The sequence below is a fragment of the Danio rerio genome, chromosome 18 (assembly GCF_052040795.2).
Source record: "Danio rerio strain M-AB ecotype USA chromosome 18, GRCz13ab, whole genome shotgun sequence".
Taxonomy (NCBI): Eukaryota; Metazoa; Chordata; class Actinopteri; order Cypriniformes; family Danionidae; genus Danio; species Danio rerio.
Window position 1 is genome coordinate 44,126,052 of NC_141038.1, and position 21,080 is coordinate 44,147,131.

A 21,080-nucleotide genomic window follows, 5' to 3' on the forward strand; every position below is an offset into this window, starting at 1 on the left:
GCAGATTTTCACAGATTTTGAGCCTATCATTAATTCTGCTTATTTAATTGAGTAAATGTGTGTAAATCTATATTTATTCAGTTTTTAAATAAGTTTCAGTAATATTATTGACTTATATAGAAATGTTCATCTGATTTTGGCACAATGCAGTTTGTACAGAAATATTTTCTGTCTTTTCGTAGAGACATTAAATGAGAGACTTTCTTTGTTTACCAAATAAAGTGAATCTAATTAGATTTGCATTTTAAACATTAAATACAAGTTAAGAAGATATTATTTTTGATTTCACATATTAAGGTTTTAGTTATGATACTCCCAAAATAAATAGGCATAATACGCATAATGACCCTACTAAGAAGGAATAAACAATGTAAGGAAAGCTCTATTATAGTGCACCTGAACTGTCTGAACAAGTTCAACCCACGCATGCACAAGGCAGGCAGTTCTGTACAGTTACGTAATCTATCAGCTTAAAAATATCGGCCTAATTTTGATATTAAACCAATAACGATAACAAAAAATATCGTTTATTGGCTGATTTCAAAATGGCCGCCGATATATTGTGCATCCCTACTGTTTTTTCTTATTTTTTCCCTTCGTTTATAATTATTGTAATGGAGATAAATGTGTAAACAATTAGGAAATCTGCATTTCCTGTGTTGTTTGTATTACAAGCTAAGCTGAGCTTAAGGCTAATTGAGAACATACCAAGTGCAACCAATAATGTGACAAATCAAAGTGTTTTGTTTGTTGTGTGTGGAAAAATGCAAAAACGGTGTACACGTTTTTGTGATTTGTATAAAACCAATGTTAAAACTACCATTTCATAATATATGAATATTTTGGTTAGCTGCATCAATCTGTACACGTCCTTCCAGCAGGGTAAAAATCACATTATGTCAGAAAAAGCATTAGTTTCCTCTTAGCAGAGATTGCAAGTTGGGGTGAGGAGATTTTATGTGGCGCCCTAGAATGCTTAGGAACAACTGTAATGTGTTTGCCCATCTGCTATGCTACTGTGAGGAGCTGAATGTTTAAACAAGTACAGACTTCTTTACTCGTAACACCATGGGCCATTTGCTAAAGGTTTGCAGCACTGCACGCCATCAATTGGTGGATTAGATGGATTAGAGTGGACACACACAATGGTGTCATCAGATTTAAACCGTTTTATTTCACTTTGATGGAGTTACGAGCATCAAAGCTTCCCACAAGTGTGTGCTGCAATTCACCACTACACACAACAAAATGAACATTTTCTACAACCCCAAATCATAAAAAGTTGGGACGGTATGAAAAATGAAAAAAGAAAGAAAGCTGTGATTTCCAGATTTACTTTAACTTATGTTTCATTGCAGACAATATGAACAAGAAATGTCATGTTTTGTCTGGTCAACTTCATTTTATTTGTAAATATACATCCTTTCCTGTCGTTCAGATCCAAAAAAGGAGCAGTTTAGGGCTAGTAATCAGGTAAATTGGTTAAATAATGATGTGATTTGAAACAGGTGATGTCAACAGGTGATTTTAATTATGATTTGGTTCAAAAGCAGCATCCAAGAAAGGTCTAGTCCTGTAGGAGCAAAAATGTACAGAGGATCGCCAGTTTGCCAACAAATACATGTGAAAATTATTGAAATGTTTAGAACAATGTTCCTCAAAGAAAGATAGGAGCATTTTGGATATTTCACCTTCAACAGTGCATGACATTAATAAAAGTTTTAAGGAATCTGGAGAAATTTCTGTGCATAAAGCACAAGAGCGCAAGCCTAAGCTGAACTATTCTGATCCCTCAGGCGTCACTGCATCAAGAAACACTTCATCACTTGCTGTCTTCAGTTTCTAAATGTAATTTAAGTGTTGTGAAAAGGAATGGCAACATTACAAAGTGGTAATCTTTTCCTCTTCCAACTTTTTGAAAATGTGTGGAAAAATGTGTTTTTTTTTATTGGAATACATGTTTGTTTTTTTATCACAAGGAACACATTAAATAATGTTGTATTATGTTGTTTAGTATGTTGTATGTTGTTGTATTGTCTGCAATGAAATACAGGTCAACGTAAATTTAGAAATCACTTTTTCTTTTTTTTTATTTGCTTTGTTTATACTTTCCCAACTAATGTATTTCTGATTTCAGGGTTATACATTATGTTGTAATAGATACTTCATTGTAGGGCTGGGCAATATGAAAAAAATATATAATATAATGGTAAACGTAATTTAAAATAACATTTTAATTAATGATATAATGCCTTTTCTGTAAAATCAGTCAATTAATAGTTTTTATTTACAGTATATACTGACCACATGAAAAAGGATATTTTAAAAACAAATTTGAGAGTTTACTCGTTTTTTTTTTTGTGTGTTTTTTTTTTGGTCACTATTTACATACACAAGTATTAATGGAAAATAAAACACTTTTTAAAAACAATGATGCAGGCTAAACATTAAATATTGCTATATATAAAATGCAGCCATGAACATTTTCAGGCTTGCCCTTTTCTCTTCAAGTTGTTATACATGTTTCATGGTGTAGTAAATGTTGTAAAAATGTAAAGAATGTAAAGAACATAATACCAATGACAGACCTATAATTTTATCCATACTATGTATGTATATATATATATATATATATATATATATATATATATATAAATTCATTTATTTTCTTTTTGGCTTAGTCCCTTTATTAATCGGGGGTCACCACAACATAATCAACCGCCACCTTATCCAGCAAATGTGTGTTTTACACAGCAGATGCCCTTCCAGCTGCAACCCATGATTAGGAAACCTATATAGACACTCATTCCCACACATACACTACGGGCAATTATATATATAAACCAGCATTTTTTAAAAATATCTTCTTTTGTGTTCAGCAGGTTCTCATACTAGTTTAGAACTACAATTTTTGCATCCACCTCGAATGTTATCACTTGATTGAATGGGCATTATCAGTTGATAGATATGGGTAAGTAAGAGCCTTCTGTGCCTAATGGTAGACTCAGAAGGCTGTTATCATCTATCCACATGGTTAATCAGCTATGCTAATAGAGAAGATTCCAGATCCAGTTCGGTTTTGACATTACTGTGATGGCTGGTTTTAGAGTTGGGGTAGGGATAGACGTTACAGTTTTTCTTAGTCGCTTTGGTGCATTTCTCACAACACTATTTACATTTGCACCACAGTTAATGCATTTCTCAAAACAATTAGTCATTTGTGCACATCCTAGTAGCACTTTCTCAATCCTTTCAACAAATTGCAAATGCTTTCGGACATGCATCAATTGCTTTCATACAACTCTCTGCTATTTATAACATTATTATTTGCTCATGTCATGTCAGTCAAAATTAACTAAACTTGTGAATCCTGAATAGTCATTCCATATAAAACTAATAGTCCTCATTTCATTACTTGAGTCATTACATACAAAAATGTTGAACTAGTTGTCAAAATCTAGCAGGCTAATTTTATAAAAAATAATGTTTAAATCTTTATTTTACTGAAAATGTCTTCTAAATTGAACAGTTTCATGAATGATTTACAGACCTGTGTATGTATGTTGGTTCAGTTCCAATATGTTCTGCAATATTGTTTACAGTTGTGCACAGCTCGACCAAAAGAAAGTTTATGTTTGTAAATAAGAGTGTATTTATTTTTCTGCACAATGCTGTGAAAAAATTCAAATTGTAAAGAGCAAATGCAGAAAAAATGTGAAACATACATATTTAGTGTCTTGTACTCAGATACACTCACTAAATGCAGTGATTTCTAACTTTACTGTATTTTTTTAATTGGCTGTGCTAATAGTATATAGTACTATCTTGAGCATTTTCAGGAAGTTTCACCAAAATATGACTTTTTTGCATTGAAAAAATGTACAGAGTAAACTGACATAATGAAAACATGACAAAGCCATTTGACTATTTTGTTCATAAACAATGGTGTCAGGACTTTTCATTTTGATAATACTGACGCTTTGATTGACATAAATACTTGCTTTTGAGGTATAAACTATCCATTTTGAGCATGTGACGCGCTTTTGCAGGTTATCAGCTAGGTTTTGCAGTTTGTACTAATTGTTTTGAGAAATGCATTAACTGTTGTGCAGAAATGCACTGGTGTTGTGAGAAACGCACCAAAGCGACTGAGAAAAACTGTAATGTCTTGCGGGCGAAAAGTTTGTTGTAACGCATGCGTTACTGAACATGTACCGAGTAAAATATTACTAAAAATGTATTAATAATGCCTTACACTACTGCGTTACAGGAAAATGTAATACATTACTGTAATACATTACTTTTGTAACGCATTACTCCCAACACTGTAGATGGATAAATGAACAGATAGATAGATAGATGGATAGATGGATGGATGGATGGATGGATGGATGGACGGACGGACGGACGGACGGACGGACGGACGGACGGACGGACGGACAGACGGACAGACAGAGAGATAGATAGATAGATAGATAGATAGATAGATAGATAGATAGATAGATAGATAGATAGATAGATAGATAGATAGATGGACAGATGGACAGATGGACAGACGGATAGATAGATAGATAGATAGATAGATAGATAGATAGATAGATAGATAGATAGATAGATAGATAGATAGATAGATAGATAGATAGATAGATAGATAGATAGATAGATAGACAGATGAACAGACAGACAGACAGACAGACAGACAGACAGACAGACAGACAGACAGATAGATAGATAGATAGATAGATAGATAGATAGATAGATAGATAGATAGATAGATAGATAGATAGATAGATAGATAGACAGATAGACATATAGATAGATAGACAGACAGATAGATAGATCCCACCTACATTGTCAACAGCTGGTTTTTAACAGAGGGGTGTAATAGATTGCTTTCTGTTCACTGAAGGGCCTCCCTTCATGAAAGATGTTATCAAGAGGATTATGAAGGAAAGATGTTCACAGGAGGATCTCACATCATCAACGAGACAGGGCAACATAAAGAAAAATGAACAAGACATGTCATGTTTATAGCACTCTGTAGCTTGTTCGTAAAGTGTTTCAAGCGCTTTTAGCTTTTTATCTTTGACCTTGTAAGGTTTGGGAGGATCAGTCTCCTTCAGCGAGTCTGATAAATGCTCAGGAATGGAGTGTTTGGGTTTGAGTCTGTGTATGGCGTTAGGGCGGGTGCTTTTGAAGAATCTATCTGATAAATGTAAAGCATGTGAGTGTGTGTCTCATAAGACAAACGCAGCATACCGTGCCATTGTCTTCCCTACAAATTGCTATTATTATTGTTTTTGGAAGCCAAGTTCAACCCTCAAACGCACTGTATCCAAAATTGTAATTCAAATCAATAAATATATATGTATCACTCCACACATCTTTATTTTGTTACCTTTAACAGTGGTATCTGCCATTGAGTTTTAACACTTGAAGCCATTCAAGACTTTTAAAGGAGATCATAATCCTTGATATTAATAGATTTTAGTACATTTTACCATTTACACAACCAGGCCAAAATACCAGAACAAATAAAACAGACCCAATACAGTGTTATATCTATTATAAAATGGATAGTTTTGGTTAACTAAGCCATCTTTTAGGTTTTTTTTTAAGATAAAGAAACTCATTAAATGATATGTTAATATTATGTTGTTAAGTAAGTCTGTAATTCTGAAGAGTAAATTAAATATAAATTATTAAGCCCTGTAAAGCCGTGGTTAACAGTGAATTTACAACAGCCAATGAGGTTTTAACTACTTAACTGATTGGGTTAAAATCACTTATTTCTTTATTTTCCATTAGTATTGGAATATTGTAACAACATGATATATGCAGAAGGACTTTACATTTTCAGTATGAGAAAGCGTAGCCCAGTAACTTATTAGGGCGTACTTACACTATGCTATCCGAACCGTGGCCAGGCCCGTTTCCTGGATTGTTTAAGAAGTGTGAGTGCACTGAATAGGGCTCAGGCATGGTTCACTTGGCCGGCCCTGGCCCGGTTGGAAGAGGTGGGCCTGAGCGCGGTTCACTTGGGATTTGGTGCAGTACGCTTGTGTGTGAGTGCAAAACGCGCCTAAGCCTGAAAATGAAAGCGAGACGTGATTTTTAAGGGAGTTTCATATGGAATAATTAAACATTCTTACTGTTCAATGAACGCAAACTGTCGTAGTTTATTAAAGACGCAAACCCCTCACTGCACCACAGCTGCGCACCTTCAGCAAACCTCCTCATTCCTGCAGCAGCAGCAGCACGAGTACTCTATGGTTGTTTATGAGCGCCATAAGTGCCTGATCTGATCAGTGAAATATTTGACTGCCTGTCACCGCACCTAAAACGACTTATACGATATAACTAGAGAAATCTCCACTGTGCAATGATGTAAGCGTGCCCAGGCCTGAATGTATTGTGAGTTTGGACCGTTGGGGGAGATGGAAGGGGGACAAGCGTGCTTTTGCCCGGTTTAAGGCAACTGTACATAGTGTGAGTACGGCCTTAGAGACTTGCAAAAAAATGTAGACAGCGCCCTCTAGTGGATTTTTCAACAAAACCTCAGTTTACAAAAACGTATGACTGGGCACATATTTCCAATGAGGCTTTGTTGGATCCAACATAGGGTCATTCTGAAAATAGCGAAGTATGTAGCCAGAGGAACGTATGGCTGCATTTCATCTTCAAAACAAACACTACGCCATTCCTTTTCACGCTAACCAGCTGACCGCTTATACCTCATTGTTACCAGTTTGTCCAGTGGCTCACCGTACACGTCGGAGGATTTGAGATGAAGAGCGGAATTGACCGTGATGACGGGGTTCAAGTTCGGCGAAGAATGGTTCCAGAAAGCAGGTAAGATAAAAATAAAAGCCAAAAATAATACAAACAAGGAAATAACAGGGTGAGAATGTGGTAAAATCTGAAAATGTGGTAAAAAGCTGGCAGCCTTGAGGGCTTTTCTTTTACTGGATTGCTTTTGAAAACACTATTAGTTGGGTTTAGGGAAGTGGGTCGGCGCTGGTCAATCTGTGATTTTGAAAACACTATCGGTTGGGTTTAGGGAGGGGCATGGGTTGATGTATTGGTCGGTTGGTCAGTCAGTCGCATACCTGCCAACACTCCTGTTTTTCTCGGGAGTCTCCCGTATTTCAGACCCATCTACTTCTCCGGTATTGTTCTGTCTCCAGGAAAACTCCCTGAATTCCACCCCCCTAAACCCTCCGCCGCCCCACTCCTCAGCTTTTTGGTACAGTCCACATAGCTTTTTGGTTCATTCCCCATGCAAGCCAATGTTCCGAATGTTGGCAGGTATGGTCAGTCGACAGAGGTCTCTGGTGGATTTATGTGAGAAGACCAAGAGCAATTGACACAGTGGCCTCTGGTGGATTTGTGAAAACAAAAACTGCAAAAAAAACCTTTGCTCCTGGGATGTATTTAGTGCTTTCCAGAAATGTGTAAAGGGGTACGTAATCAGGATTAGCCTGGGTTGGTTGGGACATCTCACATTTTATTATATTGTAGTGACTATTAATTATGACTTAAACTCAAAACTAAAACATATATATCCTGTCCTGACATGGTTTCACGATCATTTTAGTTTGTAGCAGATAACTGTGGAAAATTTTAAACAAAACAGTATTATAACCGTCCTCGGTCTCCTCAAGTTATGATTCACGCATCCGGCATTGGCCCCTGTGAAATCTGAGCAGTTGTTTTCGTCTTATCTCAGTGAACCCTCACTAACCAATCCTGACCATCACTGATAGTTTCAGAGATTCAAGCTGCATGCAGGCTGAGGAAAAAAAAACATCACCCAGCAAGCGCCTCACACTATCAAACGTATCATGTATCACTGTGTGAATTTAAACACTCAGCAGTATGCATTAAATGTGGCACATAAGCGCAAATAAAGTAATGCATTTGGCGAGAGATACAGACCGCCGACTGAATTTAAAGGTGAAATTACATAAAGAATCTAAGCTTTTATTACAATACAGAACCGTTTTGCTCTGCTAACTAGATCCACCTGCATCTATAGAAGGCTGTGCTGAACTGCAGAAATAATTTACAGCCTGGCAGGAATGTGGCTTTTAAATGAATCCCAGCTTAAAAAGGCATTTTGCTGCACATTTAACGTCTGACTAATTCGGAAAGGCCAGAAACACTACAACACCTAACATGCTGTTAGTTTTATAGCACTCATTTGGAACGACTTTGCTCAGTCCTCAAACCGAATTTTATTTTAGAAAACATCCGTATTTTTCGAGCACTGTTATTTTTACTGCTATATTGTTGTATTAGTGGCATTATATAAAAGTCATTTTAATCTTAAACATCCTAAAATGTGCTTTTTAATTAGGCTACTGCCATGTGGTCAAAAATCTGTTGAAGCTAAAATTGATTTGACTCACCATCTGACTCATTTTTCTCTTAGATCTTTGAATTTTTCACAGAAAACGACATGGAAATAAGGAGAGACTGAAATCTGAAACACAGAAGAAACATTTTAAGACAGGCCAAACATATTGTTATTCTGTAACGATCAACAGCGATCTAGGGAATACTCACTCAAGCTGCGTCCCAAATCACATACTTATGCACTATTTTACTCCATTTTGTAGTATAAACAGTGTAAGTAGTACGTTCACACTGAAAAATCTAAAAGTAATGAGTGCACTTTAATTACCCGGATGATGCACTCATTTAGCCGGTATTATGAAGTGTGTAATGATGGACAGTTCACGCACTCAACGACCGCAGCTTTGCTCACGTAGCGGAAGGGGCGGAGCTATCGGGCGCACATGTTGGATAACTTTATTTATTTTGGATGGTGAAAGCAAAATTCTCCCACGAAAGTGATTATAGCGCCGTCAGATGGTGAATGCGGTTATACTCACGGCAGCTATTATTTGATAGTCCGGAAATTTATTTAACTGATTTAGGAAAACGGTTTGAATTTCCGTTTAGTAAAAAAAAACATGGTCACACTTTATTTTGATGGTCCGTTTGTTGAATTTAAGTTTCATTGTATCTACATGCTAACTAATTCTCATTAGATTATAAGTAGACTGTTAGGTTGGGGTAAGGGTTTGGGTTAGTGTAAGCTGACATGTACTTGCTATGTTTCTTATAGTCAGTTAAATGTCTGTTGAAGGACCAGTATCAACAGATATTAAGCAGACAGACTACTAATACTCAAATGGACCATCAAAATAAAGTGTTACCAAAAACATTAGTGTGCCATTTGAGACAACACTACATACATATACTATATACTATGCTGTTGAGTGTGTAAGTGCACAAGTACATAGTGCATGAGTGCAAGTGTGCCATTTGAGACGCAGCTTTACACACCAAAAGAACTACCACTACCAGAATGCTTTGCACCGATCTCCCCTGCTTCAGCTGATGGGCATTTGGACACACACAAATGTGGGGAGGGCGGAGACACTCACAGCTGCGTTCATTGCCAATCATTACTGTGAATTTATATTTCAGTTTGTGTTGCCCTCTCGATGTCGGTTGTTTTTTGTTGCTTCCTTGTCCTGTCCTGTTCTGTAATGATCACTAGTGATCTACAGTCCCTAGATCACTGGTGATCGTTTCATATTCAGTGCTGGGGAAGGTTACTTCTAAAAGTAATGCATTAAAATATTGAGTTACTCCCCTAATAAGTAACTAGCTGTACTACTTAGTTACTTTTTATGGAAAGAATGCGTTACATTACTTTTGAGTTACTTTTTTATACCTGCCTGAGGCTTTATCTCTTTCAGAACGTGTTTTTTTTTTTTAAACAGAGGATCATACTCCTTTGTGACTCCTTTGTGACAACTTGTCTTTAAAATTGTGACATCCCCCACTTTTGTTGTCATGAGTGTCATGAGTCATGAGCCTGGGCTGTTTTATAGCTTTTTCTCGTTAACCCGTTTAGAAAATAAAAAATGTATAATATAAACATCCTATAATGTAAATGTGTGACAATTAACCACCAAATGAAATGAAAATCTAACCTGTGTGTGTGTGCGTGTGTGTATACATACATAACATTATACTAAAATATATATATATATATATATATATATATATATATATATATATATATATATATATATATATATATATGATATTGTTACACTCAAATTAGCCATATTAAATATACCGCATCAAATGGAACAGAAGTTTCCTCCGAAAGTAAAACTAAGAACAACATCACTAAGGAGAGATGCAGCTGAGCTCGTCCACTTTGCTCAGGCTCTAATTTTACGACCTTAAATTCCCCGGTGGGCGCGGGCACGTGTATAAAAGCTCCCGCAGTCTCGGCGGCGTGCAGAGTCCGGTCAATAGCAGTGAGGGATTCCGTGTGGATTATAAACATTTATAACGAGGAGGACAGATGACAAACTCACAGGAAACGACACGGCGCGATGCTGCTCCACCACACACTGTCGCAGGTAAGAAAACAAACACTTCAGCTTAAATAAATGTTTCTAATTAGAGGATTTGTATTGGTTTTGTGGCTCCCATGTTATATTAAAGTAATAATTAATCGAAAATATTTTGTCAAAAATCTGACTCGTTTTGTCACTGAATGATAGCCTAAATACTTTAATGTACCCGACATTAATTACTCCCAGATAACAATACTTACTTTAGTAGCCTAATTTAAATACTTTAGTGTTTTAAATCATACTATAGTTTTCTTAAATCATTTTGTAGCTGTAATTCTTTTACCGAGTAATACAGCAACTAATATAAACAAATACTGTAGTTTTATACAACTTCAGGGTAAACTGTACACCACAGTTATTACAGATGAGATAAGTTAACTAAAGTGTACTAGAATATTTATTACAGTTTATCAGTTCATTAGTTAACACTTTTCCATTACAATGTGTTACAAATACTATAAAATATACATAAAAAATTTAAGTTTTACTCTAGTATGATTTAAAACCACTAGCATTTACTATAGTATTTTTTGTTTCTTGTGGACTTCTTCAATGCTGTCTGTCATTCTGAAAATGTTTTTGACTTTTTGACGTCATAAAAGATATGATCAAGCTTATCACTGGATAATGGGAACCGCTTACTGATTTTTAATGGCTTATTTTTTCACAATAGAGTTCATTTGACCTCAATGATGATGATGATGATAGCAAGAATTATTTTCATATTCCGCATTTTAAACTAAATATTACATGTTTTTATAACTTTTGACAATTGTATAAAACATTTACTAATAACTTTTAGAACAACTTTTTCTGTATGAATTTATTGCATTACAGTCAAGAATGACACTGAATTTCAGCACAATTGCAGAAAAAAAACGTAATTATTGAAAAGCTGAGATTATTAAACGTCATTTTTAAAATTGATTACTTATATGTCCTAATTCTCACTGAAAACATTTCAATAGCTTAATATAAAACAGAAGAAAAAAAAAGTTATTTTTACCACACAGAAAAATGCAGGACAGGGTAATTATTTCACATCTCAAATAAGTTTTTAAATGAAATTCACTTTCAGTTAACTCTTCCTTTCTTTCTCTGGCAGATGTGTTAAAGATAAGGAGGAGAAAAGCTCAGTGGCTGGTTTCTGGGATGTTAAGTCTGTCTTTGCTAATAGTTGTGATGGGCATCTACATCAGTACACGCACGGAAAGTGTCAGCATCACAGGATACATTTCAGGCATTATTGTAAGTGTCATAATTAAATTTTTTATATATGTAAAAAAAAAAAAAAAATATATATATATATATATATATATATATATGTATATATATATATATATATATGCTCATTAACGGAAATTTCTAATCATCCAATCACATGGCAGCAACTCGATGCATTTAGGCATGTACATGGTAAAGAATGGGGAAGAAAGGTGATTTAAGTGACTTTGAACGTAGCATAGTTGATGGTGTCAGCTACAATTCTCAAAGGCTCACCAAAATTGGACAATGGAAGATTGGAAAAATGTTGCCTGGTCTGTTGAGTCTTGATTTCTGCTTCGACATTCAAGCAATTGAGCTTTGTGTCAATGCCACATACTGTATTGTTTCTGACCATATCCTTCCCTTTATGACCACAGTGTACCAATCTTCTGATGGCCACTTCCAGCAGGATAACACACCATTTTATAAAGCGTGAATAATCTCAGACTGGTTTCTTGAGCATGACAATGAGTTCACTGTACTATAATGGCCTTCACAGTAACCAGATCTCAATCCAATAGAGGACCATTGTGATGTGGTGGAACGGAAGATTCGCATCATGGATTTGCAGCTGACAAATCTGCAGCAACTGTGTGCTGCTATCATGTCAATATGGTCCAAAATCTCTGAGGATTATTCTCATTATCTTGTTGAACCTATGCCACAGAGGATGTCAGGCAGTTCTGAAGGCAAAAGGGGGTCCAACCCAGGATTAATAAGGTGTACCTAATAAAGTGGCCAGTAGGTGTGAATATATATATATATATATATATATATATATATATATATATATATATATATATATATATGGCAAAGCAGTGGTGCAGTTGGTAGTGTTGTCGCCTCACAGCAAGAAGGTCGCTGGGTCGCTGGTCCGAGTCTTGGCTCAGTTGGCATTTCTGTGTGGAGTTTGCATGTTCTCCCTGCGTTCGCGTAGGTTTCCTTCGGGTGCTTCGGTTTCCCCCACAGTCCAAAGACATGCGGTACAGGTGAATTGGGTAGGCTAAATTGTCCGTAGTGTATGATTGTGTGTGTGAATGTGTGTGTGGTGGATGTTTCCCAGAGATGGGTTGCGGCTGGAAGGGCATCCGCTGCATAAAAACTCGCTGGATAAGTTGGCGGTTCATTCCGCTGTGGCGACCTCGGATTAATAAAGGGACTAAGCCGACAAGAAAATAAATGAATGAATATATATATATATATATATATATATATATATATATATATATATATATATATATATATATATATATGTATACACACACACACACACACACAGTGTTGGTATTCTGATATTCTGATATTTATATAAATCTTTCAGCACATACTGTATCCTGCATGGGAAACTATAGAGTTTATTTTTGATCACAATGAAAATTCCAGTCCATTCCAGCCAACCAATGAACGTACTTAAATCTCTCACTCAGTTGAATCATAGTCTGTGAAGAAAGCAGCCATTAGAAATGTGTCTTCTGTCAAGACAGGAAGAAATCCAATTTCAGCTATAGTAGTCATTCCCTCAAAAGCCAAGGCAAATCCACTTTTGTAAGTCTATGTAACACATAGAAGCTGCCAAAACAGACAGAGCCCCACCAAGCGTTCCAAGGCAAATCTTCATGAGAAAACTGCAAACTGTTAAATAGACTATCACTTTTCATCTGAAATACAATATATAAATGCAGTTTTGGAATAAATGCAGATTTAGCCCTTTCATCCTTACATACAGTTACAGTCAGCATTATTAGCCCCCTTTTGAATTGTTCAAATATTTGAAATATTTCCCAAATTATGTTTAACAGGCCAAGGAAATTTTCACAGTATATTTTATAATAATTTTTTCTTCTGGAGAAAGTCTTATTTTTTTTATTTGGACAAGCATAAAAGCAGTTTTAATTTTTTTAAACACCATTTTAAGGACAAAATTATTAGCTCCTTTAAGATGTATGTAAATGTGAATGGGTGTTTCCCAGTACTGGGTTGCAGCTGGAAAAGCGTGTGTAAAACATATGCTGGATAGGTTGGTGGTTCATTCTGATATGGTGACCCCTGATAAATAAAGGGACTAAGCTGAAGGGAAATGAATGATTAAACGTTAATAAATGTACAGTTTTCTACTACTGTAGAGTATATTGTACACCACAGTTTACTGTAGTAAAAACTAAAGTATACTACAGAATTTAATACAGTTTACCAACCCATTAGTAACATTACAGTTAGCATTCATTAACCATGTGTAAGCAAATACTATAATATATACATAACAAATATGCTTCACAATAGTATAGTGAACCATCTTTAATCGTGCTGTTTCATTATAGAAACACTTCTTAGCATAGCATCAGCAAGATGCTGGAAACTAGAGATTTCAGTCCATGTTGATATGATAGCATCTTACATATTCTGTAGCCTGTGAATCTCCCTTTCACCAGATACCAAATGTGCTCTTTTGGATTTAAACCCAGTAATTGCAGAGGCTACACTGTAAAAAATACACTTACATTTTATTTTTTATTTGCCTCCGTTCATTTATGATTATGAATTGCATTAGGGGACCTTGATGTTTCTTCCAACAACTTTTAACTTTGAAAAGTTAAAAAAAGTGACTTTTATTGACATTTGTAATAGTTTAAAGTGATATATTGTCTGGGTTGGTGTGGTATATTACGATACAAAAACCTTGTAATAAACTGCCAGGACATTTTCTGTTATTTTACAGACTTATTTCTCAAGATATTATGTCTTACACATTATATTATTTCAAAGGACTAAAATGTCAATAAAAGCCACTTTGTTAAATCAATTTGAATTTTCAACACCAAAAATCGACAGAGCGGAGATCAATGTCCCATAATGCAATTTACAGCCGTAAATAAATAGAAAACACTTGCGAATCACAAAATACAAAACGGGATATTTTTTACAGTGTATGGTGAACTCGCTGTCATGTTAAAGAAACCATTTTTTTTATTCGCTATGCTATAAGGCAAGCCATCACCAGACCAACGCTCTGTGGTAATGAAGAGATGGATATGTTCAGCAACAATACTTAGAAAAGCATATCTGAGAAACAGGGGCAGACTTAACCAATAAGCAAGGTAAGCAGCTGCTTAGGGCCCCAAGGAATTAGGGGGCTCCGACCAATGCCAAGAAGCCTATTTGAATCATATTTGATAAATTTACCGTCATGTTGTCATGATAACCAGCGATCGTACTCCATAAGATTGCTGGATTTCACTCTCTATAACCATGGACTACAAATCCGCCATTTCTGGACTACATTTTCATACATGCACTCCGGTCACACTCACACATGCTTCCTCATCTAGACTGATTACTCGCACCACCTGAGGATTGTCAGAGACTGATTGCACACACTATTTAAGCAGCACACTCACTCACTTCCATTGCCGAGTCTTGTTAACTGTAATAGTAACACTACAACGCGGTTTCCTTGTCTTGTTTCTCCATGTTTTGACCTTAGCCTAGCTTATCCCTTTGTCCTTGTTTGCTGCCTGCCTTCTGACCTCCTTGCCTGTTATTCGACTACGATTCTGGATTGTCTGCATATATCTGTTTGCACCTGAATTGACCTTTGCTTGCCTGACTACTGATTAAACCTGCATTTGGATCCAAACCTTAGTTATTTGTGTCACTCCCCAACGTTGTAAATCTGTCTATAATCATTAAGGTTTTATTGGTATTATTTCTTTTCAATACCTGGGACCCTGTGAATAGTGGAACTTTAGTTAATTTTAATTTAATTGTACATTAAGATAAAGGTTCCACTTGAAATATATTTTTAACATGCAGTTTATTAACAAAAAACAAAAATAACAAAAAAAAATGAATCTACATTAGAAAAAATAACTATAAAGTGTTTTGAGTTTCAATGCTAGGGTCCCATGCCTGAAATTGTTTAGGGCCCCTAATTTAAGTCCACCCCTGCTGAGAAATAACAAGTGGTTATTCGAGTTATCGTTGGCTTTCTGTCAGTCTAACCATTCATCTCTGACCTCTGGCTTGAGGCATTTTTCACCCAGAAAAGATTCAACAGTCATTTTTTAACACCTTATCTGGCATCAACAAATAGGCAACATCAAAAATCACTTCACACATCATTTCCCCTCATTCCAAAGCTTTTTGTTTTAAATTCAGCTCTTCATTTTGAACATATTTTCATGCCTAAATGCGTTGAGTTGCTGGCATGTGATTTGTTGATTGGATGCTTCCATTGACAACCACACTATTGTACTACTTTTTTTTTGCAGTTTTCGTTTTCGCTAATCCACCAGAGGCCGCTGTGTATGCTTTTTCAGATCTCTCGCGAGTGCCATTTGCACCTGCTGTTCTCACGTTAACATTGCTGTACATTACCCCTAAAAATACAAGCACAGGCTGATTAGGAAAATGTTCACTGGTGTACATTTTTGAGAACCAAGAAATATGTACTCGTGTGTACATATGGCTGCATTTTATATGTAATTGAACACTATGGGGCAGTACCGCTGACTGCTTATCTCTATATCAATGGCTTTTCTGGCGTGCGTGGTTTGCACGGTAGCTCACTGAGAATAGCTCCAGACGTGGGAGCGGAGCGGAGTTTGAGTTTTTGGATTCCATAAACCAGGTTAAACAAATCCTAAAAAATTTAGTGTCAGGACGCTGTAGAATTGTGCAGTCACAATGGTGTTTTTCTTCTAGTTTGCTTTTGAAAACTCTGGGCTCTATCATACACCCGGCACAAGACATGTTTGGTGGGATTTGTTGCTATTTTCAGACAAGCGCAACCCTAATTTTCACGTTTTGCACCTTGTTTGCATCCAAATCCATTGTTGCCGCTTTGTGCGCTCATTGTTAGTTTATTCATGACAATTTGTTTAATGTTATTATTATTAGCAGTATCACGTTGCTTAAGACACACTGGATGTAGAGCAATACACAAATATCTTAACAAATGAAAAAGATATAAAGGATTAAAATGTTGCAAAATGTAGTATTTTTACATAAATATAAAACACACTGCCTCCATGCCTAATAAATAATGTTATTATTATTAGCAGTATCATTTATTTTTATTCATATTTATATTTGTTTTAATAAAAATAAGTTTAGATTTGTCCACCTGTCCGGTTTTGGGGATGTATGCATCACCATATGTGGCATAAGTATAGGACGTGTGTTTGGATATAACTTTTATAAACACACTTTGTTATTGTTGTTCATTTATTAATTTGCTGGTAATCGAATTTAGAAATAATTCTGAAACAAATCTTTGCGCTTAACAAACGAAATCAAATATTTAGGCCAATAGATGTCTTCAGTGGAGTGAGTTTCCACTGTTTCCTTACTTCATGAAAATAAAGGAGTAAAGAGTAAAAGTAAAGAGGCTGAATGGAGAAGACTCATTCTTTTAACTCGCGCTGAAGATGGTCTGTTTAATTGTTTTCTCGCTAGTAAAGTATTCAATTTTTCCACTTACAAAGTCCGCCATGTAAACAGCAAATGGCCTGACGCAACTGACTTTTAAAGGGAATGTGAGATGAGACTCTGATTAGTTTAATGCACGTTATGCTCAAAACACACCTATAACTCATTAAGAGAATAAGCACAACCCTGTTAGACCATGCACCGTGGCGCAAAGCGTATTTTTCTGTCCTTAAAATAGCATACCTGGATTCGGACACACCCTTAATGCTTTTGCACCATGCGCTTTACACTATGCGGCTGTATCATTAAAATAGAGCCCACTAACAGTTGGTTAGGGAAAGAGGAGTGTGGAGTGAGTCCATATCAAACTAATATAATATGCACGACTGGCCGACCGGCTTCTCTCTTGGACGCACACGAGAAGGGCGTTAATATTTGTAGAAATTTACACACTGGTGGATCTGCAAGAAATGGCATGGATGAGTAACATATTTGCCCTAGTAACATATTTGAGATGGCCACAAATATACATGGCACCCTCTAGTGGATTTGTGAAAACCAAAACTGCTAGACAACGTGCTATTTGTGGGTTTTCAAAAATGTCCTGGGCACATTTTTACAATGTCATGTAAAATTAACAATATAATGTTGACGTCATGTTTAGATTCTCTTCATGTTTCATCAGTCCAAACATTTCTATCTGTATTGTATTAATCTACACAGATAGTTGTATGTATTTGTCAATAAGAGAGATAAAAGACTCACATAGGTTGAAATAAATATTCGTTCATATTTCCTTCTTTATACATTGCATTTATAGCCAAAAGTGGTTCATGTACTTTTAAACCAAGCAGCGTTCTGTTGGATAACATAGTGATTGGCACATAAACATGAATCATTTGAGTTGCAAAACCTGCATGGGGAAATCTTTCACCTTGATGTAAAATTCCTGATGGTGTGAAAGGACTGAAGTGAAAATCCGCCAAAGAATGATAAATGTGACAGCACTTTTATCAAACTTCTGCAACTCGCCCAGCATGCTACAGAATGGCTGTTCAAGACTTTATTCTCCCACTTCACATCACATCTCTGCTTTCTATTACAATTTCTGCCAGAATCAGATTAACAGGACCTGTATGTGTCTGTTATCTGTTCGTTTCTTGGAGCTTGATGAACTTTATCAAGGCCTGTATTCACAAAACATTTTATCTTAACCACTAATAGTTCTTCTAAAATTTTTAGCCAGAAGTTTTCTCTTAAAACGTATTTACAAAGCAGCTGAGACCAATTTCACAAAGGAATAGAGACAAGTATTAAAGGGACAGTTCATGAAAAGTTGAGTTCAATATTATGTTGTCACTTCAAATAAAGATTTTAAAATGCAGGCTAAGGAAATAATTGCGTTCTAAAAGGTTAAATTTTCTCTAAAATAATTAAAACATATGTATAATAAAATGTTCAAATTTGTATTCATAAAGCATAAATCTGCACAAATTTTTTTTAAATATTTTTGTCCTCTTGTTATTAAGAAAATAAATGTAAATATATATATATTAAAACATATATTTTAATTCAGCCATTAATTTTATTTTTGTCTTAGCCCCTTTATTAATTAGGGGTCTCCACAGCAGAATGAACTGCCTACTTATCCAGCATATGTTTTACGCAGAGGATGCCCTTCTAGTTCCAACCCATCACTGGGAAACACCCATACACTCTCATTGACACATATGAACTACGGCTAATTTAGCTTACCCAGTTCACCTGTAGCACATGTCTTTGGACTGTAGGGAAAACCGGGGCACCCTGAGGAAACCCACACCAACACAAGGAGTGCCAGATGACCCAGCCAAGACTCGAACCAGCGACCCTCTTGCTGTGAGGTGACAGTTCTACCCACGGAGCCACCCAAAACACATATTTCAAATATTTAAATGTACATTTGATGTTTTTTTTTTACCAATGGTGGCTCAGTCCCTAAGATTTCCTCCTAAATCGGCATGCTAGGAATTACTTTAATCCTTAAATTAACACTCCACATTTTTTGAAAAAGGTTTCAAGTCTCCGAGAGTTAAATGGTTGACTTGAACCTTTTTTACAATCCATTAAGCAGATTTCTTGTTCTGGGGTCACTGTTAGATTAGCTTAGCATAATGAATTGAGTCATGTTATATATTTGTCTGCCTGATGTAGCCTTGGTACAGCAGCAGCGTTTCTTGAGAATATAGTTGCTTGCGATGTTAAAAATAGAAAATAGTAATTTTTCATTTAGGCGGCATGGTGACTCAGTGGTTAGCACTGTTTCCTTCACAGCAAGAAAGTCACTAGTTTGAGTCCTAACTGGTTCAATTGACATTTCTGTGTGGAGTTTGCATGTTCTCCCTGTGTGTCCCGGTTTCCCTCAAAGTCCAAAGACATGCTCTCTAAATGACTTGAGTTTGAATGTCAGAGGGTTCCCAGTACTAGGGTTGCAGCTGGAAGGGCATCCGCTGTGTGAAACTTATGCTGAATGCTGGCGGTTAATTCCACTTTGGCGACCCCAGATGAATAAAAGGACTAAGCCAAAAGAAAATGAATGAATGAATTTTTCATTTTCCATTGGTTGTATTACACAATAATTTACTTTGAAATACTTTATATATATATATATATATATATATATATATATATATATATATATATATATATATATATATATATATATATATATATATATATATATATATATATATATATATATATATAATAAAATACTTATTAAAAATACTTTGGTTGTATTCACAGAAGACTTCAGGTTTAAATAGGATAATAATGAAAAAACTCTTACACTGTAAACGATTTCTTGTTAAATTAACAGTAAGTTACTGGCAACAATTATCCAGTAGCTGCTGTATTTCATAAAACAGTAACATTACTGTAATACTAATTACTTTAGTATTACATTTACTGTAAAATGTAATACATCATTTTACTGTTTTCTTTTTTTACTGTAACACCAATTACAGTAGTGATACACATACTGCAAAACTGAAAACAGTATTTTACTGTACATTTTTACCATGCAGAACTACGGTATTTTAACGTTACTTTCATTATTACTGTATAGTATTTTACAGTTATTAAATGTTATTTTATTGTATTTAATAGTGCTACTTTATAATGAGCAAAAATGTTCAAAAATTGCACAAATGTTATTTTAACTGTTCAAGAAATACAAGAAAAATAAAGAAACTGAAACTTTAACTTCACAATAAAAGTTTATTGTGTAAACCCTACTGAAACAGTAGCAATTATTCAATATAACAAAGCAACAGAACACTAATGAAAAATTGATCATTAAAACCAGTCAACAATTAATGTATCAAAAAGTATTACAATTTTAAAAACAGATGAAAATACTGCTACAAGACACGAAATGATGAAGGCCAAATGATGTTGCGGAAAAGGTACAGTGAAAAAGGGCAGGAGCACTTCTGATGATCCTGCAAAAATGACAAGCAAAATCCATCACTGGAGTAAAAACTAATCATGCCTCAAATTATTTCATTCATTCAGAAACCAAACACCGCACTGCTGTTTTATATATATAAAACACTGCTTTTATAGTTTTTGTTGGCAAAATACAGATTGTTGTCTATTTACAATTACACTAACGTTAATGGGGAAAAGATCAGTCAAGTCAACACTTGTCAAGTGTCCACACAGGTATGTAAAAAATAAAGTCTCATCTTAACTTAATGTCTGACTCTGTATAGCTTGAATATCTGATTCCATGACCACACTAGCGCTTCCACGAATTTAAGAGAGGTGAACACAGTTAATTCTGACCTTAAGAGGCTACATATTAAAAAATAAATAAATAAAATAATCAAATTTAACGTGACTAATGTTAATCAAGCACTTTTAAGCTTTTAACATGTGAAAATCTACTTTTAACTT

General features: G+C 35.3%; 3 protein-coding genes across 3 annotated transcripts in view; 1 reads left to right on the plus strand and 2 right to left on the minus strand.

The window, feature by feature from the left end:
* grk7b (G protein-coupled receptor kinase 7b) overlaps window positions 1-21,080 on the minus strand; it is an 845,646-nt gene that overhangs the window by 68,971 nt on the left and 755,595 nt on the right. The gene's annotated exons all lie outside the window — the stretch shown is intronic.
* rasa2 (RAS p21 protein activator 2) overlaps window positions 1-21,080 on the minus strand; it is a 241,741-nt gene that overhangs the window by 37,056 nt on the left and 183,605 nt on the right. The window lies entirely within an intron of this gene.
* The window catches only part of LOC100332250 (transmembrane protein 255B), a 71,609-nt gene continuing 60,660 nt past the window's right edge, over window positions 10,132-21,080 (plus strand). Inside the window, exons 1-2 of the mRNA XM_087293392.1 lie at window positions 10,132-10,451; window positions 11,554-11,696. Coding sequence (XP_087149518.1) covers window positions 10,394-10,451; window positions 11,554-11,696 — 201 coding nt within the window. The 5' untranslated portion in view covers window positions 10,132-10,393. The remainder of the gene's footprint in view (window positions 10,452-11,553; window positions 11,697-21,080) is intronic.